The sequence below is a fragment of the Bombina bombina genome, chromosome 7, assembly GCF_027579735.1.
Source record: "Bombina bombina isolate aBomBom1 chromosome 7, aBomBom1.pri, whole genome shotgun sequence".
Taxonomy (NCBI): Eukaryota; Metazoa; Chordata; class Amphibia; order Anura; family Bombinatoridae; genus Bombina; species Bombina bombina.
Window position 1 is genome coordinate 500,592,233 of NC_069505.1, and position 27,876 is coordinate 500,620,108.

Genomic DNA, 27,876 nt, shown 5'->3' on the forward strand with positions numbered 1-27,876 from the left:
TGAGAGGGATGTTGATAACAGGGAGATTAAACAAATATTCTCCCAAGATCGCAACAACTATGATTTACCTATGCTATTTGATGATATGGAACAATTGATGGTAAAAGAGAAAAAATTAAAGTGGGACATATGGACTTTAGAAAAATATATGGCACTGAATATGATACCTAGGGGCTTGCGAGTCAGCAAGTTCCCCACTTTTGAGACGGAGGACCAGGAATTTATTGACATGGGGAATACCATACTAAGTGACTGTTCACTAAGATTGATAAAATTGTTAGTCACTCATAAATCTAAATTGTTGAATATGATTAGATCAGAGATTGATGAGGTTCAATTACTCCTTAATGGCTTTTGTAAAGCATTGGATTATCCTAAATTTGATAATGTCCTACAACAGACATTACTCGAGGTTAAGTGTGAAATAGTGAACATCAAACACACTAAGTTTATAAGGGACAAGTCAAATTATGACAACAATAAGGTATATATATGTAACAAAAGCCAAAGGTTCCAGTATAGGAGAAACCAAAATGCCTCTAGAGGTAATAGACGGAGCAGGGGTAGAAGACAGAAGGGCAGAAGTGGTAGGTCAGTGACCTTTTCGGACAGTGAGGCCGATTCAGGAGATGACAATATACAGTTAGAGAGTGAAGACAATTTTCCCCAGGAAGTAGTCAGCATGAATACCAACTATAATAGATTTGTGGGACGTGGTAATAAATATGTCAGAATGGGGACGAGACAGAGTCCCAATAGAGCGAGGGCAGCAAAACACTCAGTACAGTCTAGAGGACGATCACACCAACAGACTAGATACCAGCCGACACCAGATCATATGTATCCACCCATTTTTCCACACACATGTGCAGTTACAAGTAGGGATGATGAATTAGTACAGCTGGAACAAGTTTTTCAGATGGGCCAGCACCCCCGGGAAGGAGGGGGAACAAATATGCTGAGACCCTAACAGGGGAGGTACCCAATATGACAGACCCGTGTTCCGTCAAAATACAAACCGTCATAAATGTATCCAGTCATGAATTAACGCTGGATGAGGGCAGGGTGCTGTGCCTTGGTCTGGGTTTTGTACCTACAGTCAATTTTAATCTGTTTAGGACTATGTTAGACCTTAATAGGTTCATACGTAACATTACCCTGCGTAAGCATTTTTCAAATACGAACCATGACCATGATGTAGCACCCTCCAGAGACCCGGATTCAAGGGATATGCACCAGGAATTCAATTTCCATGAGACATGTAACTTAATTGCTCTGAGGGGGTTGGAGAGTGAAGGCTCAACAATGGTTGAGGGTGATACCCCTGAAGTGGTCAAGAGGTATAGGAACCCTTCCACCTTCTACCCCATTCAGAGCAGAGGGAACATAGTGGAAACTTTTTATAAGCGAGTTGAGACAGATCTGAGAAAACTCTCCCAAACACAGACATGTCCCAAAAATAATATGACCAGAAACGAGCAATTGGCCTTGAAATCTTTAGAGGAAAATGCAGATATTGTGATCAAGCAGGCGGATAAGGGGGGTTCTGTGGTACTCTTAAACAGAACTAACTACATTAATAGGGCACTGAGACAGTTGAGGAATGCTGACAGTTATGAACATTTAAAACAGGACCCCACTAATAGTTTCCAGCGTAAATGTATGCACCTACTTGATGGGGCCATGGAGCAGGGTCTGATTGATCTTAAGACCCTCCAGTATCTTTACATGGAACATCCAGTTATTCCACTGTTCCATCATTTGCCTAAGGTGCATAAGATGCTTGAAAATGTCCAAGGTAGACCCATCGTAAGTGGGATAGGGTCCATGTTGGAGCACCTCTCCGAGTGGCTAGATGACATCCTACAGCCACTGGTCAGGTCTCTCCCCAGTTATACAAGGGATTCCAAGCATGTCTTGAATCTGGTCGAGAGGGTACAATGGACACGGGACACTGGGTGGCTCACTGTGGATGTTGTGGCGTTATATTCTTCAATACCCCATGGGGCTTAAAAGCTATAGCCTATTACTTGGAGAATGAAACATCGCACAGTGAGACCCTCAGAACCTTTATACTGGAAGTTACCAATTTCTTGTTGTCTCATAATTTCTTTCAGCTTAAGGGGAGGTTTTTCCGGCAGAGGTGTGGGACCGCCATGAGCGCAAGATTTGTGCCCACTTACGCCAACCTGTTCATGGGTTGGTGGGAGCAGTGCCACATCTATGCCAATAGCAATCCCTTTCAGGTAAGCCATCAGGTTATACCATCGATTCATAGAGGACCTTATCTTTATCTGGCATGGAGATACAGATATGGCTGATAAGTTTGTTGAATACCTAGGAAATAATTAATTGAACTTATGTTTTACATATGAGTTCAATAAAAGTATGGTCCACTATCTGGATCTTGAATTGAGAGGATGGCCTTCAGGTATGGTCACCTCGGAGGTCTACAGGAAGCCTATATCTGGGAATAGTCTCCTACACGCTAGGAGCTGTCACCCTAGACATGTGCCCTACTTTGTTGCTAAGGAGCAATTTGTGCCACTTAAAAGAAATTGCACCTTAACCGATAGCTTTAACAGGCATGCAGATGATTTGGAAAATCGTCTGCAGGAACGAGGCTACAGTAGGAATGTAATCAAAAAGGCCAGGAATGAAGTGAGTAACATGTCTAGGGAGATTCTCCTTAAAGATAAGGTTAGATCCCAAAAGGATACTGAAAATACACTGACATTTGTGACCAACTTATCTGTACAATACCAGGACATCTGTGGCGTGATACAACATCATTTTCAGCTATTGGTAGCGGATGATGCCCTTGCAGACGTGGTTAAGAGGGGTCGCAGATTTTCCTATAGGAGAAATAAATCCATAGGTAGTCGGATCTCCCCTTCCCAACTTAAGAAACCAGGTTCTGCTACGGCGTCATCATCATGGCTTAGACATAAGGGGACCTTTAGATGTGGCTACTCACAGTGTAAAGCTTGCGAGCATGTCCATGTGGATTCTTCTTTTGCGTCGATGGTGACAGGGAAGATTTTTGAGGTATCTTCTTGTCTCAATTGCAGATCCACATATTGTGTGTATCTACTTTGGTGTTCAGTCTGTAATCTTCAATATGTAGGGTTAACCACCAGGGATGTGCACTCAAGAATTCGTGAACATTTGTCCACGATTAATGTAGGCAGAAGTAGCACGCCCCTGGTGGTTCACTTTGTAAGACGACATGACAAAGATTGTAGTTCTCTTAAGTTGATGGTCATTGAGAGTGTTGCCCCAAAAGAGGGGTGGGGATAGATACAAGATTTTGTCAAGACAGGAGATGTACTGCATATTCAGACTCCAGACAAAGAGACCTCTGGGTCTGAATTCCAAGTATGATTTTATTAACTACTGGTCTTAAACATCCATTGACCACCCCTCATTTTGGGGGCATACACTAGGGGTGTACTTAATAGTACACACCCCATTTATTCCATCATAGTTAGGTTTATTTTTAATTTTTATTCTTATTAGGATATTCCTGTGTTATGTGTAACAAATCCCCTCAATGTTCCCTTCCTCATTGAGACTGCATGGTATCACCCCTAGGAAGGCTAACATTGGCACCTATGCATGGCTATCGGTCAGTCTTGGGGTCAATCCCGATTTTGGGCTGTCCCTTTATGGGATGGAGGACCGTATGTCATGCTTTGATATGAATTGATAATTTTTGCAGCCAAGACGGATAGCCATGCATGTATGCATTTATGATTCCTCCTCTCTGATATTGGTGATTGCCCTTTCTGGACCCTGCAGGTTTTACACATATGATCTTATTTGTTAGGATCCCATTTAATTACCTTGGGAGGGTTTCCTACATCCCTCCCTTTCTCTAATTCCTCTTATTGTAATAATTGCTTATGGGTAGAGCATCATGGCATTATTGTTGCAATATTTCCATAGGTTGTCATAAGTATTAGGACACAATGTATTAAAGGGACAGTCTAGGCCAAAAAAACTTTCATGATTCAGATCACGTAATTTTAAACAATTTTCCAATTTACTTTTATCACCAATTTTGCTTTGTTCTCTTGGTATTCTTAGTTGAAAGCTTAACCTAGGAGGTTCATATGCTAATTTCTTAGACCTTAAAGGACACCTCTTTTCAGAATGCATTTTAACAGTTTTTCACCACTAGAGGGTGTTAGTTCATGTATTTCATATAGATAACACTGTGCTTGTGCACGTGAAGTTATCTGGGAGCAGGCACTGATTGACTAAACTGCAAGTCTGTCAAAAGAACTGAAATAAAGGGGCAGTTTGCAGAGGCTTAGATACAAGATAATCACAGAGGTTAAAAGTATATTATTATAACTGTGTTGGTTATGCAAAACTGGGGAATGGGTAATAAAGGGATTATCTATCTTTTAAAACAATAAAAATTCTGGTGTAGACTGTCCCTTTAATTACTATGAAACATTATCTTTGTTTGTTAACTAATTTATTATGTGATTATTGATTACCCCTGTATCTTTAAATGTCTATTATTCAACTATTGTATCCACCAACCAGAATGCAGTGTAAGGTACTTAAGGTTGGGATAGGAGTCAGGTTTTTATGGACTATGAGTACGGCTTTGTAGCCAAAACACGTCAGTCCGGTTCTGTTATGGGGTAATATCCCACTCTAATTTTATAATATGTAATATTGGAATAAAAGTTATATTTTATTTACTTACAAGTATCTGGCTGCACTTTTCTTTTTTTGGCTTAACTTTTACTTGAGACAACAAAGTTGCACAATACACATCAACACTTATATTAACACTGTCTGAAAAAAATTATTTTAAAAGATGCATTAAAAAGATATGAAGTTTCAGGTCTTAGAAAAAAAAGGCAGTCAAAGGGCTTTAGAGAGACATACACATATACATATAAATACATATGACATTTGAAAAAATATTAACACACAACTCCTAAGTCCTCATTGATTTCAACCTTTGCATCTTACATTATAGCTCGCTGCCCTGGCACACTGAAATTTATTCTGGATGTCTGCCACCCTCCACATACATGCTGCCTATTTTTCATCAGCAACTGTCACAATCAGAATGTGGAAAAAGACAACAGACAGGTTTTGTATTTGGCACTGTAATACTTGGGCCCTCAGCCAGCTTAGGAATCATAAAATAAATTGAAGAAATACAAACACAGACATTAATCCCTTGCTGTAGTGAATTGCTTGTGCACTAGCTGCATCAGCTGTTTTTTAAGCTCTGCTTATACTGGAAATATTTGTTAAACTTTATCATTTTAGAGAGTCAAAACATCTCTTGGATGTTCCCCATGGATATCACTCTGGTAGGAACGTTGCTCCTTCTGCTCATATCCAGCATTTATTTCATGTACTTGACTTGGAACCAAATGTACAGGAAACGTAACCTTCCTCCAGGTCCAACGCCTCTCCCGCTGATTGGAAATTTGCTGGATATAAAGTTTGGGGAAATGGCAGGATCATTAATGAAGGTTGGTGATTATAGTTTAATCATCTATATAAAATAGTCTTTTGGAGATTCTAGAGACATTAGACAGAGTTGTTTATAAATTTAGTGCCAACCAGAGAGAATGTGATATACAAACAGTAGGATATTTTATGGGTCAGGGTTATACAAAGTGTATCTTTAGACCATATTTGTTGACATACTTGATAAAAACAGAACCACTTAATCTTTGATTAGAGAGTTATTAGGTCTGTTTTTCAGTACCTAAGTAGAAATATTGGACAACCTATGATAAAGGGTTAATCCCATGTAGGTACAAAGTGACTTAATAAAACTAAATGTGATATAATACACATGTGCTCCAAATTACAATGAATTACAAACAAAGGATATAGTCCAATGTGGAAGAAAGTTCTCTCAAAATAGGGCAAAAGGAAATAAAGTGATTGTAGCTCAAAGCTTCCAAAGGACCTTTCATGTAAAAGAGCTATCTCTGAGCTCTCAGTTTAAACACCATGAAAGGATAGAACCCCTCTTCGTAAAAAGTAGGCGTGCCACTGAATCTTCAATTAAAACTTGTATTTATTACATAAAATCAAATAATACATACATATATGCAGGCAAGGTAAGTCTCAACAGGTAACTTCAGTATTTTACTGATACAAGGAGGGACATTTTACACTATTGAGGCAGATCTGTTTGGGCAGTCTGGTATACATTGTCCATTATTGGTGCAACCGCTCAGTGTATATTGGCATTTGTATCTGTAGAGGTGTTACTTATTAAGACTTACCTTGCCTGCGAAGATTCGGTGGCAGACCTACTTATTACCGGAGAGGGGTTATGTCTTTTAGTATATTAAGTTGTGTCAAATTCTGCACATGTGAGAAATGTTGTACTCATCCTACTATCATCCGGTCCTGTACCTACGCCATTTCTAAGGAACTTATTCTACTCTAGGGGGCATATTTATCAAGCTCTGTATGGAGCTTGATGCCCCTTGTTTCCAGCAAGCCTTCTTGTGACCGCTGCTCCATAAGTTGTCCACCTGCTCTGAGGCGGCGGACAGAAATCAACCCGATAGAATACGATCGGGTTGGCTAGCGGCCGATCTGCAGGGGGCGGCATTGCACCAGCAGTTCACAAGAACTGCTGGTGCAATGATAAATGCCGACAGCATATGCTGACGGCATTTATGGATGTGCGGCGGACATGATACGATACTTCATATCAAGTCCGCCCGCACATTGATAAATATGCCTCTAGGTATTTTGTGGCAGAGGCTAAAATAATGGTGTACTATTCCTTGAAAATTGGTTTCAGTTCGATATTACGGTAGCACCGATATTTTATAAAAGCCAACAAATGATGTTTGAAACAGGTCAAAATGGTTTACATGAGTTCAAGGTTATTGAATCAGAAATTTAAAAAAAACAGGAAAGGCCATGCTTAGACCTCCATATAGTTCACTTCTAAATATTTTTACGAACTACATGTGTTAGGTGAGAAACACATATGAATAGATCAATATTCTGCATATCATCCAAAAATATTGAAATCTTACCATAGGCTTTAAATATTTGGATAAATGTTTTGTATTCTCTTCTCTATGTTACAGCTGTGGGACCAGTATGGGCCAGTCTATACCATTTACCTTGGCATGAGGCCTGTGGTTGTTATTTGTGGATATAAGGCGGTAAAGGAAGTCCTTGTAGATCTTGCTGAAGAATTTGGTGCTCGTGGAAGAGTTCCTTCAATTGATAAATTTACTCAAGGATATGGTAAGACAATGGAATTTTAAGATTGGGTCTCTTTTTTACTATACACCATTATTTGAAGGAAATGGTATAATTTGTGTTAAACATACACTTCTGTCTGTTCTTTTATTAACTGTATAATAACACTCCATGAAGGTAAAAATATACAATTAACCCCATCCATTATTGGCCCCCTATTATTGTTTTATTGTCATTTTATATTAGACATAAGCACAGACAAAAACATTGTTTTTGGATTAAACATGTTTTATTTGTTTTGTCTGATTTTAATTAAGGGGTTATTCAGAATTGATTTGTTAACAGAATTCTGCTATTTCCTACTAGAAAGTCTTCAGAGCTGCAGGGGAGCAGCTGGAAAGCAAATTAAATTTAAATAAAGTAAATATAGTAACTAATGCTACTGCTACAAGCCAGTAGTAACACAATATAGTGTGTTTTTTTACATTTATTATTTTTTTGTTTGTTAATTTAATCATGGCTGACCAGGGCATTGCTAAATCATTACTCAATAGTATACATTTTAACTTTAAAAACCTTTTTTTTATTGAAGTTATGATCCAAAACATAACAGCAATATATGCAATAAAATTGGTGATATATTGGGTGTTGGTCAAGGCAGCATATATATTTATTATTACAGAAGGTAATAATACTCTTAGGGCTAGATTTTGAGTGGAGCGGTAGTTTGCACTCCCGCAAACATGTTAACACCGCTAGTTGTAGGCTTCTTGCAAGCCTCGGGCAGCGTGCGTAATACAAGTTGAAAATAAAAAGTTTTGCCTGCGCACTGACCTGACGCATGCAAAAAGCCGTAGTTTGAATATTGCAGCTGCGTTAACATATTCTCCATAGACTTCAATGGAGCGCAAAAAGATGAAAACCTATAACACCCTTACTCGTGTGCAAACCGATTGGGTTTTCTCAAGTATATAAGAGAAAGAATTCCTTGCACAGGGTTATGTTTCCAAACGGTTTAATTCATCACCTCTGTGGTCATCTATAAAGCTTATAATAGTGGATTATGGACTTTATGTACTGAGGTCATGAATTATACCATTTGGAAACAAAATCATGTGTAAGGAATTCTTTCTCTTGGATATTTTAAAGTCTCAGCACCGGTCTGGTAAAAATTTAAAGGGAGTGCAGGGGTAAGCTGAAATATATATATATATATATATATATATATATATATATATATATACTGTATATGATTATATTTAGGTATAGATATAAACAGATATCTATTTCAAAAATACTTAAAATTCCTAAATAATAATTTGGGTCTTCCTAGGTATTCTTTTTTTTAACAAAGGATATTAAGAGAATAAAACATTAAATAATAGAAGTAAATTGTAAAGTGGTTTAACATTGTATTTTCTATCTAAATCATGAAAGAAAGAAATGTGGGTTTCATGTCCCTTTAAAAGCATAACGAGTACAAACATGATATTAAGCATTTTTTTTTAAAAGTAAAGTGTCTAGGTTATGCTATCTGTTAAATTATTCTGCATCCTATTCACATCTGAATTCATGAAATCAAAGTGAGAGACTGTAAGTTTCAGACAAAAAGTCTTCATATGAAAGTCCCTTTACAGCTAAAAGGAAAACAATGGACACAAACCAATCTTTATCCAATCCCTATGCGCTGTAATCTACTGTTCTTAACAATGGAGCCTTGCCAGCATAAATTTAAGGCTGTGACATACTGCAAGCGATGCAGCGCGAGGCGAAGCAGCTTCTTCGCTTCGTGTCGCATCGCTTCTGAAGTTCAGATATTTCATCTCTGAGCACTGCTGCGTCAGGTCGCGTAGCTGAGTGCTCAGAGATGAAAAGGCAGGACACACTGAGCGTGCACAGCCGCATCTACACGCTGCGCGGCGCTCCGCTTGCAGCGTGTCACAGCCTTTAAACTGTTTCTGTGACAGTGTTTTGGTGATTTAATTTTTATCCAGTCCAGCAGGTCAGCCGGAGTGTGTTTGGGCACCTGCTTGTGCAGTCTATCTAGGGACTGGCCTTACGTAACAACATCTATCAGCAATGTTTCCCACTTCCCACATTCTCAAAGTTGCCTGTAGAGAGCCAAAACTTCCAGATTTTTCAAGCCAATTGAAATACCATAGAGCAAACACTCAAATTCTTCAGTCTCTTCTAATCTCTTCAGAACACCATTATCATGCACTTGCATTGCTCTACCGCTTCTCAGAGCGGGCATTTTGGGTCTCCCCCTCACAATTGATGAGGCACAAGGCTTCCCTTTTTCTGCTCTGTGCCCCCAGCAACTTACACACAGGACATCGGTCTCAAAATCATTGGCTGCCCATGTAGGAAGCTCTTATAAAACGGAACAGAATGTAAGATACCATCACTGGAACACAAAAGGGCAGGGTCCTACATCAGACAGTTCTCAAAATGGAGGTGCAAACTTGCAAAATGCTCCTCCACTATAGAGATAAGTTTGTCCTCAAATCATTGTGTGCTTTCTGTCATTGCTGAAGGTTTAAATTGTGATTTGCAAGAAAATGTTGTTTCTGCAGGCTGATCACACTGCTTGTGACCAAGATATTGGGGGGGGGAATGTGTGGTAGCCCAAACTTCACAATCCGTCAGCCACAACAAACATCTAGAGCTGCCAGTGATTTTTCTCGACAGCCTTGCTGAAGAGTAGAGGTAAGGCCTGTACGCTCAGAAGTTATACCACAACTCTTCAATCACTTTGCTTAGTATAGCAAACTAGAGGTACACCAGGTATAGATATTAAAATGTATATACATTTAGTAAAAAACATCTAAAGTGTAAAGTAGAGCCTGAAGCTTCTTCAAGACACGTCCAGATGCATCAAAAGTTGGCTCCGCCCCCATAAATTTGAAAGCTGATCCCATCTGCAACAAAAAGACTTTCCCACTTTTAGAGTAATGAGTTTAACTCTAAAAACAAATCAACTATGTTTTTTTCTTTCAAGAATTTTGTTTGTTTGTGTTTTTTTAAAGGGTCATTTATCATTTTTGATAAATAAAACAAAAGTGCCTGAAATGAATGCACATGTCTGTTATATAAACTTGATAATAAAATGTGCTATCCCTAAAATTAACCCTTTTACGTCTATGGGGACGATTTATCATGTTCTGGTGGACATGATCTGCTACAGCTGTCGGCATTTATCATTGCACAAGCATTTCTAGCAAAATGCTTGTGCAATACTACCAAACGGCCACTAGCAGGGGGTGTCAATCATCCCAATCGTATCCGAAGGGGATGATTGCTGTCCGTCGCCTCAGAGGTAGCAGATGAGTTAAGGAGCAGCGGTCTTAAGAACCCTGCTTCTTAACCTATGTTTCCGGCGAGCCTACAGGCTCGCACGGAAACTGCTGCTTTCGCAGCATTATAAATCGGCTCCTAAGTCTTTTCACTTTTTTTCACACTCCCATGCTAAGTGCTACGGAATTTTGCGACACTATACAAATAAATGATAATAATAATAATAATAATAATAATAATAATAATAATAATAAGCCTAATTTGATTTTTTTTGGCTGATTACATATTTTGTAAGTCATATTTTAGTGTGGGTCCCACACAAATTATATTTGTCTTTTATCAGCAAGCCCAGCAGATGTTTGTTAAATTTTTAGTAAATAATAAATATGTGCATGGGTTAAAATTCATTTTGTCTGAAAAATCTGTTTAATATTTTTCAAAATGTTAAGTTTGGTTGAATTTTGGTCATGCGGTTGTTCAGTTCAGACAAATATTGGTTTTAGATGTGTATCTGTTATTTCCAATGAGAACAACACATATTAAAAAAAAAATTACATCATATAATTTGAACAATTAAAAGAACATATCTTTCAATGCCAAATGAGAAGAAAAGTTTCCAGCGCCTAGAGGAAAATATACCTGCTACACTATAAAGATGACCCCTTAATAGATCTTAATTGAAAGATATAAAATTGGATATATAGGAGCGCCAATGGCAAGGTATATCACAGGATTAAATGGGTGTAATGTAAAAATTAAGTCCTGGTTATTAACAGGGTGACCAACCTAGGTTAGAATGTACGTTTCATCAAAAACCTTAAAACTGGTAAAAATGAAATTTCATATATTAAAATCCAAATCCAAACAGAGAAACAAAGTTTAATTGGTAAACATAAAAATAAAAAATAGAAATAAATGAATGAATAAAATCACACAAGTAGATGATTAAGAGTAAATGCACAGACCTATAAAAATGAGTCTAACCTATTCTATAATTTGAGGTTGATAAATTTCTTAAGACAATATAGACATAAAATCTTCAAAATGGTAACGTACTTAAGCTGTGAAGGAGATAATAGTGTGTTCCAATACTTCAAGAAAGGGATAAACCAATAGGTTAGGGTATAAGCAAGTGCTAATAAATTTCTGGGAGTTGGTAATAAGAAATTTATCAACCTCAAATTATAGAATAGGTTAGACTCATTTTTATAGGTCTGTGCATTTACTCTTAAAGGACCAGTCAACACAGTAGATTTGCATAATCAACAAATGCAAGATAACAAGACAATGCAAAAGCACTTAGTCTGAACTTCCAAAGAGTAGTAGATTTTTTTTCTGACAATTTTAAAAGTTATGTCTTTTTCCACTTCCACTGTACCATGTGACAGCCATCAGCCATTTACAAATGTATACACGTACCATGTGACAGCCATCAGCCATTTACAAATGCATACACACTTATTCTTGCACATGCTCAGTAGGAGTTGGTGACTCGAAAAGTACAAATATAAAAAGACTGTGCACATTTGTTAATGGAAGTAAATTGGAAAGTTGTTTAAAATGGCATGCTCTATCTGAATAATGAAAGTTTAATTTTGATTGAGTGTCCCTTTAATCATCTACTTGTGTGATTTTATTCATTCATTTATTTCTATTTTTTATTTTTATGTTTACCAATTAAAGTTGGTTTCTCTGTTTGGAGTTGGATTTTAATATATGAAATTTCATGTTTACCAGTTTTAAGGTTTTTGATGAAACGTACATTCTAACCTAGGTTGGTCAGCCTGTTAATAACCAGGACTTAATTTTTACATTACACCCATTTAATTCTGTGATATACCTTAGCCATCAGCGCTCCTATATATCCAATTTTATATCTTTCAATGCCACCAGAATATATAGTAATCCAATTAAATTGTATTTATATTATTATTAGAACTGTTTGTGCAAAGATAAATGCTGACAGTGTATGCTGTCGGCATTTATCGATGTGCGGCGGACATGATTTGCTACATCGTATCATGTCGGTCCGCACTTTAGTAAATCGGCCCCTAAGTATTTTTTTTTTTTTTAAGTTTCAAAAGTTTATTGAAGTCAAAACAATTACATTGAAAATAAAGTGCATTAATTAAATTGCATTATGCTGCATTACATTTTAGATTTGTGCACAATTTAAACAAGGGGGAGGGGGACACAAAACATAAAATCAAGTATGGTTACGATATTTAAATATCAAATACAGAAAACGAATAACTTTTAGCATGCATTACAATCCAACATGAATCCAGCATTATGTCAGCAACGTTTGGGGCTGTGAGTAGTATGAGGTTGTGTTTAGCATATCTAGTTTTGGTTATGAGGAGTGATTTTGTATGTATGACTCCCACATGACGGTCATTTGTGCGTATAAGTCCAGATTTTTATTTTTCATGTAAGTGTATTCTTCTAAAGATATTGTACGGTGGCACTCAAAGTGCCATTGACTAAGAGACAGTACTTCCTCAGATTTTCACTTCCTAGCAATCAGAATTTTAAAGCTATTGCTCAGTATATGGAGCAATTTTTTAGACGGGGTGGGAAGTTTATTTGGGATGTTGTTAAATAGCCATAAGCAAGGATCAAGAGGCATTTCTATTCCCAAAATTTTACCGGATTCCCTGGCTACGTCGGACCAAATGGGAGTTAGTTTGTTGCATTGCCACCAGATGTGGGACATGTCACATTCCAGGGACCCGCATCCCCAGCAATGTGCCGATTTAAGTTTATATATCTTTTTGCATCTCTCTGGGGTCAGGTACCATCTTTGTATAATTTTTAAGTTAAGTTCTACAAATCTGCTTGAGGCTGAAGTTTTTTTAATGTTATCAAAAATCCGTAGAGCTTCTGCATGAGAGATGTCTGTCCCTAATTCTAAATTCCATCTGTCGATGTAATAGGGGAAGGATCCTTGTGGCTGTTGTGACAAGAGTGCATGAATGATTGAGAGTGCGTGTCTAGTTGGAGTGGGTTTGTCACAAAGTGATTCAAATAGTGTCATTGTTCTTGTCATGTTGTTAGATTGTGGATGGGAAGTAATGTATGAGTGGCATTGTCTATAAAAAAGCCAGTCCTTAAAGACAAGAAAACCAGCAGAGATCAGTTTGTCTGTACTTGTTGATTGGTGTTCATTTCCAAGGATCGGATAGGTATACCTGTTAGCTTAGGGGTTATCAGCAGGCCGGGTTGAAATTCATAGTTATGAGTTAATGGTGTTAAGGGTGAATATTTCGATGAAATGTTAGGGTATTCTTTAAGGATCTTGTCCCAAATTTTAAACGTTTCTAGTATTGGCTAGGAGGAAAATTGTAAAAACCTGATCCTGTCTTTTGGGGTCCAACATAACTGTCCTAAATGTCTATTATGAGTAAGATTGTGTTCTAATTGGACCCAGGCTTTGTTAGAGTGGTTTGAGTGCCAGTCTATGATACGCTGTAAGAAAGTAGCTTGTCTATACCGACGGAAGTCCGGAACTCCCAGACCTCCCATCTCTACAGGGAGAAGCATAATTTTTTTGCTAATTCTAGCTCTGGTATTAAACCATATGAAGTCCAAAATATTCGACTGTAGTGATTCCATGAAACTTTTGGGAAGGGGAATGGGCAGTGTTTGAAAGAGATAAAGGATTCTTGGGAGAATATTCATTTTGATGATATTAATCCTTCCTAACCAGGAAGTATTTTTTCTCTTCCAAGAGGAGAGATCTGTAATTATCTGTTTGAGTAAAGTTTTGTGATTTAGTAGAAAGAGCTGTTCTGGTAAGGGGGTGAGATGGACACCCAAATATTTAAGTGAAGTTTGTTGCCAGCGAAACGGGCAGATCTGCTGGACTAAGTGTATGTCAGATTGTGGGGCATTAATATTCATGATTTCCGATTTACTTTTATTGACTAGAAAGTTGGAGGCTTTACCGAAATCGTCTAATTGGCTGATAATGTGGGGAATAGTAGTTACAGGGTTTGTTATGCAAAATAGGATATCGTCAGCGTACAGCATAATTTTGTGATGTGAGTTTTGTACTTGTATACCTGTTATGAGCGGGTGGTTTCGGATCTTTTGTGCGAGGGCTTCTATTGCACATGCAAATAAGAGTGGTGAAAGGGGGCAGCCCTGCCTGGTACCATTGGTGATGCTAAAAGGGGCTGAAAGGGACCCATTTAGGCCCCTAAGTATTTTTTATATAAAATACTGACTCCTCTTTACCTACCTAAGGGTAAGATTACAAGTTGCGTGGCAAATCAGTTGCGAAAACATAGCGCACATCATGGCTTTTTCGCATTTGGGGTTGTGCAGGTATTACAAGTTTCAAAATAACTTATTTTGCGCACGCGTTAAGCCACATAATCCAAACAGCCAAAATTGCATGCACGTTCACGTATTCCCCATAGAAGTCAATGGGGAAGAAAAAAAACTATTCTCTTGTGCAAAGCACATGACGTATTCTCGAAAAGTGTACATGAAAATGCAAATATTTCATATTGCGAAAATGTGATGATTTTTGGATTGATATATCTATTTATTGTAGATATTGTTTAATGTGCATAAGATTGTAGTATACATATAAATCCATGTTTCTCTATGTAGGTGTATGTATGTCAATGTAAAATCCCTGCTTCTGCTTTTTTTCCTTCCCTAACACCCAATTTCTGATCCCTTATAACTTTTGTGTGCAATATTTTTGTTAAATAATTTTTATTAGACAGTGTTAATATGAGTGTAACTGTACTTTGTGTTTCGTGAAACTTTTATTTTGCACAAAACCATTAACTACTTTGAGCATGGAAAGGATTGTTGTATAAAAGGCAAATGCGCCAATCATGATTTTTCATGACTTGTAATACATGCACAATGGAAATTGATTGCAAAAAGACCATATCGCACGCAGAAAAATCATTAAGTGCAACTGTTAATCTTGCCCTAAAAGGGGAGAAAGAAAAAGAATAAAAAAATGGGGTAAAAGGTAAAAATGCAGAGACGACATCAGATCCAACTCAGGCACCCCCCACTTGAGGGTTAACCTGGAGAACACCTCCGGATGGAGAGCCCACTCCCCGGGATGAAATGTCTGTCTGCTCAGGAAATCCACTTCCCAGTTGTCCACTCCTGGAAAGTGGATGGCAGATAGACAACAATTGTGACCTTCTGCCCACTAAATAATCTGTGCCACCTCCATCATGGCTAAGAAACTCAGAGTTCCTCCCTGGTGGTTGATGTAAGCCACTGAGGTGACGTTGTCTGATTGGAACCTGATAAACCGGGCTAAATATAATTGAGGCAAAACCATCAGAACATTGTAAATCGCTCTCAACTCCAAGATGTTTATGGGGAGAGAAGATTCCTCCCGAGTCCATAGTCCCTGCACCTTTAACAAGTCCCAGACTGCTCCCCAGCCTGGCAAGCTGGCATCAATGGTCACAATCTCCCATGTGCCCTGAGACAGATGGTGCTGAGAAAGCCACCACGGGAGAGAGTCTCTTGTTGACTGGTCTAGATCTATCCTCTGAGACAGATCCAAATGATCTCCGTTCCATTGTCTGAGCATGAATAATTGCAGAGCTCTCAAATGGAATAGAGCACAGGGAATGATGTCCATGGAAGACCAATTACCTCCATGCATTGAGCCACTGATGGCCGAACAGTAGACTGTAGAGAGAGGCAAGAGGAGAGAATTTTGGATTTTCTGACCTCCGTCATAAAAATTTTCATAGATAGGGAATCTATTATGGCCCCTAAGAAAACCACCCTTGTAGCTGGAACAAGAGAACTCTTTTACAGATTCACTTTCCATCCGTGGGAACGTAGAAAAGACAACAAGATCTCTGTATGAGAGTTTGAAAAGATGGTGCCTGAACCAATATGTCATCCAGGTAAGGTGCCACTGTGATTCCCAAGACCTAATCACTGCCAAGAGAGCTCCCAGAACTTTTGAGAAAATTCTGGGAGCTGTGGCAGGGCCAAACGGAAGAGCCACAAATTGAAAGTGTTTGGTCAAAAAGTTCCCTCTTTTTTGGGAACCAAGAACAGATTTGAATAGAATCCTAGACCCTGTTCCCTTACTGGAACTGGAACAATCACTCCCAAGGAGGAAAGGTCATGAACGCAGTTTCAAAAATGCCTCTCTTTTTACCTGCTCTGCAGATAATCTTGAGGGATGGAATCTGCCCCTGCGAGGAAAAGTTTTGAATTATATTTTGTTACCCTGAGATACTATGTCCACAGCCCAAGGATCTGGGACATCTTTGTATACATGCTTGACAAAAAAGGGAAAGTCTGCACCCCACTTGATCCGATCCTGGACCAGGGGCTGACACTTCATGCTGACCTAGACTCAGCTGAGGGTTTCTTTGATTGCTTCCCCTTGTTCCAAGAATGATTGGGCTTCCAAGAGGACTTGGATTGCTCCTGCTTGGAAGAGGGAAAGGAAGACTTTTGACCTTTGAAGTTATGAAAGGAATGAAAATTATATAACACCTTATATACCCTTGTAAGGAAGCACCAGAAGCTTTAACTTGGAGGTAACATCAGCTGAACAATATTTTAGCCACAAAGTCCTGCGTGCTACGACAGTGAAGCCAGACATTTTGGCTCCCAGTCTAATAATTTGCATGTTAGCATCAGAAATAAAGGAAATGGCTAGTTTGAGAGCCTTAATCCTATCTTGGATCTTCTCTAACAGAGTCTTTACTAAAATTGATTCAGACAAGGCATCGCACCAATAAGATGCAGCACTTGCTACTGTGGCAATACAGACTGCAGGTTGCCATTTAAGACCCTGATGAACATACATCTTTTTCAAATAAGTCTCCAGCTTCTCGTCCATGGGATCCTTAAAGGAGCAGCTATTCTCTATAGGGATCGTAGTTCTCTTAGCCAGAATAGAAATAGCCCCTTCTACTTTAGGCACCGTGTGCCATGAATCTTTAATGGAGTCAGCAACAGGAAACATGTTTTTAAAAACGTGAGACGGGGAGAAAGGTATCTCTGGCTTCTCCCATTCCTGTGAAATAGTCTCCATCACATTGTCTGGAACAGGAAACACTTCAACAGAGTAAGGAACATCATAGTATTTGTTAAGTTTACTAGATTTTTTAGGATTGCCAATGACAGAAGAGTCAGAGTCGTCCAAAGTAGTCAATACCTCCTTTAACAGTACACAAAGGTGTTCAAGCTTAAATATGAAGTTTACTTCTTCAGTAGCATATGAAGGAATTATACTGTCCAAATATGAGATTTCACCCTCAGAGGCTACCGACGTATCCTCCTCATCAGACTTATGAGGGAGGGCAACCTGCATAGCAGTAGGTGGAACAGAAACCTTACTATCTGAATGTCTAAATTTCCTCTTGCGTTTTCCCAGTATAGGAAAAGCAGATAATGCTGCAGATACCACAGAAGATACCTGTGCAGCATGCAGCACAGAATTTCATAGGCAAAACAATTTAAAGATAAACAATTTAAACAGCATTTGTCAAAAGACAAAGAGGCAAGAATTTTTAATACCACAGCCGCTTAACATTATTCAAAAATTCTTTAAAATATTAAACCAATCAGGCCCCCTACACCTCAGACAGGCTGAAGTGCCCTACCGTAACACTTATATATAATTTCACTGCCAGAAGTCTCTAAAACTATCATATAGTAGATCGACACTGAAGAGACTGAAATTCAATGACGCTGATCCGCTCCGTGAATATCTGACAGCAGAGAGAAGTCACATGACCAGCAGAGAGAGCAAACTATGCAGCAAGTAAAAGGCGAGCGTTTCCCTCTGCCTACAAAACCGGAGCTTAATTTGCACAAAAGCTCAAGCAGTCTGGCAGTTAGCCTGTTCTAGCTAAGCAAGCAAAGAAAACCAACTGCCAAATTTTAAGTTTATACATTAATCCCTGTATAAAACATAAGCCATACACATACTAATAAAGTATTTCAACAAAATTATCCCAAAGAGGAAAAACGTCCCAATAAAGGGAAGATTAACCCCTAGGGGTATATTTATTATAGTGCGGACGGACATGATATGATTTAGCGTATCATGTCCACCGCACATCAATAAATGCCAACAGCATATGCTGTCAGCATTTATCATCTTGTGAACTGCTGGTTCAATACCGCCCCCTGCAGATTCACGGCCAATTGGCTGCTAGCAGGGGGTGTCAATCAACCATATCGTATTCAATTGGGTTGATTTATGTCCACTGCCTCAGAGCAGGTGGACAAGTTATTGAGCAGCGGTCTGAAGGCTCGCCGGAAACAAGGGGCATCAAGCTCCATATGGAGCTTGATAAATTGACCCCCTAGTCTCAACATACATAATGTGCCTGCCCTCTGCCAAAGAAAATCCTGTATAAAGGATTTTAAAAATGTCCCCATCTACTGCATATGACATATTCTTCTGAAGTGCAAGTCTCCAAGACCTAGAACACAAAATAACTTACCTGCAGTCTAGCTGTCTAGCAGGAAGACAGCTCACAAGGCGTGAAAGGACACATGCTCCTTACAGAGACCTGTAGAAAAAGAAAGAACAGAGTTACCAACTCTGGCTTTCTGTACCATGGGCAGCAATGTGTTAGGAAACAAAGCAAGGACTACCTCACAACTTCCTAACTGCTTAAAAGCCAACCACTAGTCTACTGAAGAGACTGACATGGACTCAGCTAAACCCAAATCCTTGCTTGTATGGAAAAGTACCCAAAAAAAGGAATTAATTTCTTCAGACACCAAACTTCACCTCCTCCATTGACAGAGGCAAAGAGAATGACTGGGGATTATGTGTAGGGGAGAGAAACTTAACAGCTTTGCTGTGGTGCTCTTTGCCTCCTCCTGCTGGCCAGGAGTGATATTCCCGCTAGTAATTAGAATTACATCATGGACTCTCCATATCTTAGGAAAGTAAACTAACATTTATTGCCTGACTGGCTGTCCCTATACATCAATAATTTGTAATACTATGGCAGGATTGGACAGGGGACATGGGCACATAAATTGTCAGACCCATGTACATCATTATAAACTAAGAAGTTGATTAGTCAAACTTGTTTAGCTGTAACAATGTGATTGTAATTCTCAATCCCAGTTTTGGTGCACAGAGAAATGAAGTGTTTATACTTGTAGTTCAAGTGGTTCCCAACTGCTGAACTTACAGATAATGAGCTTAACGAATAGAATTGTTTTGAGAAATGTGTATTCAGGATGTATCAGCAAACAACACATAGCAACAATTACAGTAATGATACTATGGATGCAGAGAAAGGGGAAGCCTGTTCAACTAGCCTGTGTATGAGATGGAGAGAGTTTAGGCTGAAGCAAGGAGACTAGCAGATGAGGATGATCCCAGGAATGGCTACAAACAGGGAGGCAGCGTTTGTGGAGAGTCCACGATCAGCCAGATGCGGCCATAGCTGATGACGTCAGCGGATGTGGATGGTGTCTTCTGAAGGCTAAGTACAGGTAGAGCTGTGCAGAGTCAAACGGCAAGTGAAGCAGCAGAAGTATTCCTATTCAGCTGAGGAAGGTTGCAACTTGTATCCCAAGTAGAGTAAATGAGTAGGAATAAACAAGAAGCTTAAAGGGACAGTCAACACCAATGAAAACTTTATCCCATACCTTAGATCAAGCAAAAAAAAAAAAAGAGCCTGCACCGCATCCCATCTTCAATAACACTAACGTTAGGTGGCTAATCTTCAATGAACATTTAGTTAACAGCCGCAGATATGGCCGCCAAACTCCTCCCCCTGTAACGTAGAAGGCTTCTTCTCTAAGTCTTCAGCCAATGCGAATCAAATCCTCGGCTAGATTCTTTAGCCGCATTCACAGAGACACTGCTCTATTTCTAATAGCGAGCATGCGCATTAGAAATAGAACAGTGTCCCTGTGAATGAGTATGTATTTAAAACCAGAAGCCTCCTACGTAACAGGGGAAGGAGTGTGGCGGCCATATTTGTGGCTGTTAACTAAATGTTCATTGAAGATTAGTCACCTAACGTTAGTGTTATTGAAGATGGGATGCGGTGCATGCTCTTTTTTTTTGCTTGATCTAAGGTATGGGATAAAGTTTTCATCGGTGTTGACTGTCCCTTTAAAGGGACATTAACCACTTGACTGTTAAACATCCTTAAAACTAATGTCTACTTAATAATTATAAAATCTGAGCACAGTTCTCTATGCTGGAAGTTCAGCTTACCCGACACATTTCAAGAAAAGTGTTTTCTTATAGGATACTGATCCAGTGCTTGATGTGGCTATGTATGGCTCCATATGGTAACAGCATAGCAGTCATGTGATGCACACAGCATATTTACCTATAATGTATGCTGAGAAAGCACAGCTGCAGGACTTGCTCACTATTTTATGCAGAGCTTGTGCTGCAGTTTATGTTGAGAATCTTTTAATTAAATACAATATTTTATAAACATAATTTTCTATGTAAAAAAAAATGTATTGCCCAGTCTTTACCACACTTTTTAACGTTCCTAATCTGTGTCTGTGCAGGACTCCAGACAGGGTTATAAATCTATTCAACAAACTCCGGTCAGGAGAGGGAAAGAGGGAGGGGGAGAGTTTATAAAATATGGTATTTAAGTAAACATAGTACATAAACTGCAGCACAAGCTCTGCATAACAGTGAGCTAGTACTGCAGCTGTGATAAGCATACACTATAGGAAAATATGCCGTGTGTGTGTCACGTGACTGCATCAAGCATCACGTGACTGCTGTGCCCCAGTGTAACGTACAATACAATATGACACCATACTTAGTAGAATCAAGCACCTTATTAAAACTCTGCTTCCAAACAATTTTTTCAACACTTTGGGGTAAGCTGGACAGATAAAATAAGCAGCAGTGATTACCTGACTTTTATTAATAAGAAAAAGTTAGTTTTAATTTTTTTATTTCAGGTGTTAAGTGTCCCTTTAAGATTGGCTAAGTAGCTTTGAATGACAACAGGAACATAAGTGCTGTACACCTGTCAAGCAAAATTACTAAGCAAGGGTATGAGAGGCAGGACAGAATTTATGTAGAAAAAGTAGGTGCCACCATAGTGCACAATCAATGTGATAAATCAAGACCAATGCACAATTGTATGTACTCATAAGATTCAAGGCACTTGAGAAGTGCGACAAAGGCTTCCTGGGAGGCTTGGCTCAACAGCTAACACTGATTGGATATTTTAGACCAATCCGATACTCTTGCAAGCTACAGCAACAATGTTACTAACACGCAAGTGCAGTAAAACCCCTAGGACGCCGAAGAAAGTGTATTTAAGCCGTGGGTATTTTAACTTTGTAATTACACCTGATGAAACGGTCAATATAGATCGTGAAACTTTGTGTTTTTATTAAAATAAAAAGTCTGTTTTATTCTATTAGACTTTTCCACAAGCTTTATTTATATTTTTATATCAGTATAACCCTGCTTTATTACACTTAAGTGTGCAGAGGTATACTTGATTTTTGCAGTCCTACACAACATCTGGGAACCCTGTACGGTGGAGCCCGACTTGAATATCGAGAGGCTTGGAGAATACGGGAGAAGTTGTCTGGGCGACTTTAAGAGCCCAGGAAGCCTTTGTCGCACTTCTCAAGTGCCTTGAATCTTGTGAGTACATACAATTGTGCGTTGGTCTTGATTTATCACATTGATTGTGCACTATGGTGGCGCCTTCTTTTTCTTCTTTTTTATATGACACAGTTCTCTAATTTGTATACCAACATATTCGGAAGAAGCAGCTTGCCACGACCCTCTGGATCTGCTGAAGATTGATGCGATACCATTCAAGAGGTGCTGGGAGAAATCCTATACAGACTTTGGACAAGTGATATATAGTATCACAAAGCGTAAGAACTTTACACTGATATTTATATTATTTGTCACTATATATTATTCACTTCAGTATATTTGATATAACCATTGTTTGGTGCTAGGGAATCTAGTGTATATATGCACAACGTTACCCGGAGCACTCCTATGTGTATATGGTTATGAGTGTATTTTGAACATTAATTCACAATATTTAAGACTATATATTGGCGCATCCAATACTTAACACATTTATTTTTCAGAATTTATGTAGAGCTGGACACAGAGAACCTCCCTATTAAAAGGTACAGGTAGACATAAGTAAAGACATGACAATAACTCCTTTCCCAAGTTCCTGCTCCTTCCTGCTCCTTTTTTAGGGACATACAGTAAGAACAAACAAATCAATTTAGTGAACGAATGGACATATCCCTATGTGAAGAACATTGGAATGTGAAATATTTAAGTACAAACACAGTTAAACACTTTATTAAATATGAATATTGCATAAATAAGATTTTCCATGTTTTCAGCTACTTGACTGCAAAGGGCTCCAATGCACTTTGATATATTTCTATATTTGTATACATACAGTCATGCAAAAAAGAAAGTACACCCTCTTTGAATTCTATGGTTTTACGTATCAGGACATAATAACAGTCATCTGGTCCATAGCAAGTCTTAAAATTAGGTAAATACAACCTCACATGAAAACCAACATATGATTTATTACGCTGTGTCAATATTTATTTAACAAAAATAAAACCAAAATGGAGGAACCATGTGTGAAAAACTAAGTACACATTATGATTTAATTACTTGTAGAACCACTTTTAGCAGCAATAACTTGAAGTAATCATTTTCTGTCTCTCACATTGTTGTGAAGGAATTTTTGCCCACTCTTCTTTACAATGTTGCTTCAGTTCATTGAGGTTTGCAGGCATTCATTTATGCACAGCTCTCTTAAGCTCTCACCACAGCATTTCAATCGGATTGAAGTCTGGACTTTGACTGGGCCATTGCAACACCTTGATTATTTTCTTTTTCAGCTATTCTGTTGTAGATTTGCTGGTGTGGTTGGGATCATTGTCCTGTTGCATGACCCAATTTCGGCCCAGCTTTAAATGTTTGACAGATGGCCTCACATTTGACTCTAGAATACTTTGGTATACAGAGGAGTTCATGGTCAACTCAATGGTTGCAAGGTGCCCAGGTTCTTTAGCTGCAAAACAAGCCCAAATCTTCACTCCTCAACCACCGTGCTTGACAGTTGGTATGAGGTTTTTGTGCTGATATGTTTTCACCAAACGTGGCGCTGTGCATCATGGCCAAACGTCTCCACTTTGGTTTCCTCTGTCCAAAGGACATTGTTCCAGAAGTCTTGTGGTTTTTTCAGATGCAACTTTGCAAACGTAAGCTGTGCTGCCATGTTCTTTTTTTAGAGAGGAGGCTTTCTCCTGGCAACCCTTCCATACAATCCATACTTGTTCAGTCTATTTCTAATTGTACTGTCATGAACCTTAACATTTAACATGCTGTTTACTGTAGAGTCTGAGATATATTTATGATATTTTGCAGAAGAACAAGATCCATTATATACAGGCAAAATTTGTTTAGAAATTAGTTATCTATGCAAACTATCTACCATTATCTGTGCTTAAACCTTGTACAAGAATGAACTACAAACATTTTCTGTATGTTTATGACATTTTTTATCAACTGTCATGTGGACATGATCCACTGTAACGATCATGTCCGCCAGAAATCGATAAATGCCGACAGCATACGCTGTTGTCATTTATCGTTGCACAAGCAGTTCTGGTGGTAGCCACATAGCAATTAATTTTTGCAATGTCCATTTTAAAATAACAAGTAAATGAGAATTGAGTCATCAGACACAGACACAATCATGTATTAAACAATAAATTTTAATGTATAATTCAATTATTCTAAATTCAAACTTCCACAATGACTATTTTTTCGATTTGTTTATAGGTGTAAAATAATGCCCATGGGGAATATTTATCAAAGCCTCAACCGCAAATACGCCGAAATTCCACAGCATTATTGTTGCGAGATTGATCCAACCTAGTTATCAAAGTCTACAGACCGGCAAATGTTGAAATTTGTGACATAACATACGATCCGCCGGTCTCAATCCGACACAGATTGATGCTTACATCATAACAGATGTTCCAAATTCACATTTGGCTCTATCTGACACTTTTTCCCAGTTATCAAACATTTAACAGGTACACTCACGGCTATTCCGGCCCAGCGTACCTGGTTTTCAATCCGCCACCCTGGAGGCAGCGGATGCCATAGAAATCAATGGGAGTCTGAAAGGAGCGAAAGCTTATGTTCGATGCTGACAGATATCCCATTGATTTATATGGTTGAAAACAAGTTACGTTTACACCTAACAGCCTAACATAAATCCTGAGTCTAAACATCCCTAATCTGCCGCCCCTGACATTGCCGCAACCTAAATAAAATGTATTAACCCCTATTCCGCTGCTCCCCGACACTGCTGCCAGCCACTAAATAACCTTATTAACCCCTAAACCCAACTACCAATTAAATAAAGTAAATTACATATTAAATAAACCTAACCCTACTAAAATTATTTAAATATACTATTAAACCTTATTACAAATTACTAAATTACAGAAAAAATAAACGCTAAGTTACAAAAAATAAAAAACACTAAACTACGAAAAAAAACAAATCACATTATCAAAAATAAAAAAGAATTACAACTAATCTAATAGCCCTATCAAAATAAAAAAAGCCCCCCAAAATAAAAAAACACCTAGCCTACAATAAACTACCAATGGCCCTTAAAAGGGCCTTTTTGTGGGGCACTGCCCCAAAGATATCAGCTCTTTTACCTGTAAAAAAAAATACAAACACCCCCAAACAGTAAAACCCACCACCCAAATGTTCCAATCAGCCAATAGGATTTGAGCAGCTCTCATTCTATTGGCTGTTCAAATTGGAACAGTCAATAGGATTATAGCAGCTCTAATCCTAATGGCTGATTGAAATCTTTCAGCCAATAGGAATGCAAGGGACGCCATCTTGGATGACGTCACTTGCATTGAAGTTCCAGTTTACAGCGGCGACCGTATGAAGAGGATGCTCCGCGCCAGATGTCTTCAGGATGGACCTGCTCCGCGCCGGATGGATGAAGATAGAAGATGCCGTCTGGATGAAGACTTTTTGCCGCCTGGATGAGGACTTCGCCGGCTGGATGAAGATCGAAGAGGCCGCCTGGATGAAGACTTCTTGCCGGCTGGATGGATCCTTCAAGCGGGACTTCAATAACTGTAAGTGGATCGTCGAGGGTTAATGTTAGGTTTATTTAAGGTTTTTTTGGGTGGGTTTTATTTTTAGATTAGGGTCTAGGCATAAAAAAGGGCTAAATGCCCTTTTAAGGGTAATGCCCATACAAATGCCCTTTTCAGGGCAATGGGGAGCTTAGGTTATTTTAGATAGGGTTTTTATTTGGGGGGGTTGGTTGGTTGGGTGGTGGGTTTTACTGTTGGGGGTGTTTGTATTTTTTTTTTTACAGGTAAAAGAGCTGATTTCTTTGGGGCAATGCCCCACAAAAGGCCCTTTTAAGGGCCATTGGTAGTTTATTGTAGACTAGGGTTGTTTTTTTTTGGGGGGGGGCTTTTTATTTTGATAGGGCTATTAGATTAGGTGTAATTCTTTTTTATTTTTGATAATGAGTTTTTTTATTTTTCGTAATTTAGTGTTTTTTTTTTGTAACTTAGTGTTTGTTTTTTTCTGTAATTTAGTTCTTTTAATAATTTTTAATTGTATATTTAATTAATTTGAGTAGGGTTAGGTTTTTTAATATGTAATTTATTTAATTTAATTGGTAGTTTAATTTAATTGTAGGATAATAGTTAGGGTAGGTTAATTAAGATTTTTTATTTTTATTTTTTTTAATATATTTTTATTGAGGCTGAAAAATAAAGACAGTACAAAAATGCTGCATACACAGCTAGCATAAGACAGATGATAACAATCAACAAAATCCTTGTAATACGTAACATTGCGAGATATTCATATTGCAGTACTGCACATATAGCAAAGTAATATTAAATCAACCTCAAATTTTCCTAACTCTAGTAAGTAAGTATCACCTTCCTTGGCACTGATAAAGTATTGAATATAACATAAGGTATAGAGTATAGTATAATATATGATATAAATGATATAAAACTGGAAGAAGATGTTGGTCAAATTAGTTAACTTAAATATAGTGTGTTTAGTTAGCAATACAGGATTATATGAAAATAAGTATATCCTAGATAATCTTGCAAAACACATAGGAGGAACTGAGCTAAATAGACTGGAAGACTGCAAGATTTGGTTGTATATAAGGTAAATAAGATGCGATATAAGCAAGAAAAACCGCAAAGTTAACCCTCCTAGCAAAGAAGGTTTATTATGGAAGGTGGGGGGGGGGAAGGTAGGTGTTGAGCAAAATATGGAGAGCAGATAAAGCCCTTAGTCTTCCTCCAGAGATGCCAAATAGATGTATATGCAATGAATTACAGTTGGGCCAGTTACTGGGGTGCGAGAGCTCTCCTATAGCTTTTTAACAAGTTGGTTTAAACTAAGCTTGTCAAAGCAGATGAACCTAAGTGAGGTGTTGTAGAAAGTCAGCCGTACTAATTTAACTTTTAGAAGTGAGGTGTAGATAATGCAGTATTCTATGCACTAGACCTGGGTAGATGATAATAATAGCACCAACTAGTAAGTGAACGGGGTGAGCAAAGTGCCGGTCCCAATCCTCAACCTAATTAATCTACAATTGTTGCTGAGAGATAGGGTATTAGATAGGGTATGTGAATTTGAACCAAAATAGAGATAAGCAAATGCGAAAATAATTAAACCCTTGGATGTTTCCCCTTAAGAACAAAAATGCTCTATCTCCCGGACGTGGGCCCACCATCCAGGAGCAGACATTCCATAAATGGATAGTACCAAGGGAGAGGAGATTATGGTAGTCTATATTTTGATATAGTTTGGGTTTGATACGTGTATATGACACCCTAACCAGATGTCTGAACTTGTAAGGAGGGGGCATTTTTAGAACAAACAATAATCCCCAGAACTGAGTGATGAAACTACCAGTGCATTATAGAGTTGACCTCAAGTTATAAAGCCCAGGAGCTTATGGGCAAAATAAAGAAACACAATGTTAGGTGTAAATAAAGCAAAATATGACAAATAGCTGATTAAACAAGATATTGATATGACCAATTAAACAGCCATATTGAGGAGCAAAATTAAATCTAAAGTTATATATAAGCACCTGAGGTGTATAATTCTAAAGGAAAAAACATATAACTGCAACAAGGTGAATTGTAGAACACCTAATTATTGTATATCTATAAAACCTCTAGGTACTCTATAAAATAGAACTAGGTTAACATGTATAAATCAAACAATGACAGTAAACCAGCTTGCATGCATAATAGCTGATTAAACAAGATATTGATATGACC

The 27,876-nt window shown here is 38.3% G+C and overlaps 1 protein-coding gene across 1 annotated transcript in view; it reads left to right on the forward strand.

The window, feature by feature from the left end:
* The first annotated feature begins 5,234 nt into the window (after positions 1-5,234).
* LOC128636035 (cytochrome P450 2G1-like) overlaps positions 5,235-27,876 on the forward strand; it is a 49,979-nt gene continuing 27,337 nt past the window's right edge. The window contains exons 1-2 of the mRNA XM_053689109.1: positions 5,235-5,510; positions 7,104-7,266. Of these exons, the coding sequence (XP_053545084.1) occupies positions 5,322-5,510; positions 7,104-7,266 (352 nt within the window). The 5' untranslated portion in view covers positions 5,235-5,321. The remainder of the gene's footprint in view (positions 5,511-7,103; positions 7,267-27,876) is intronic.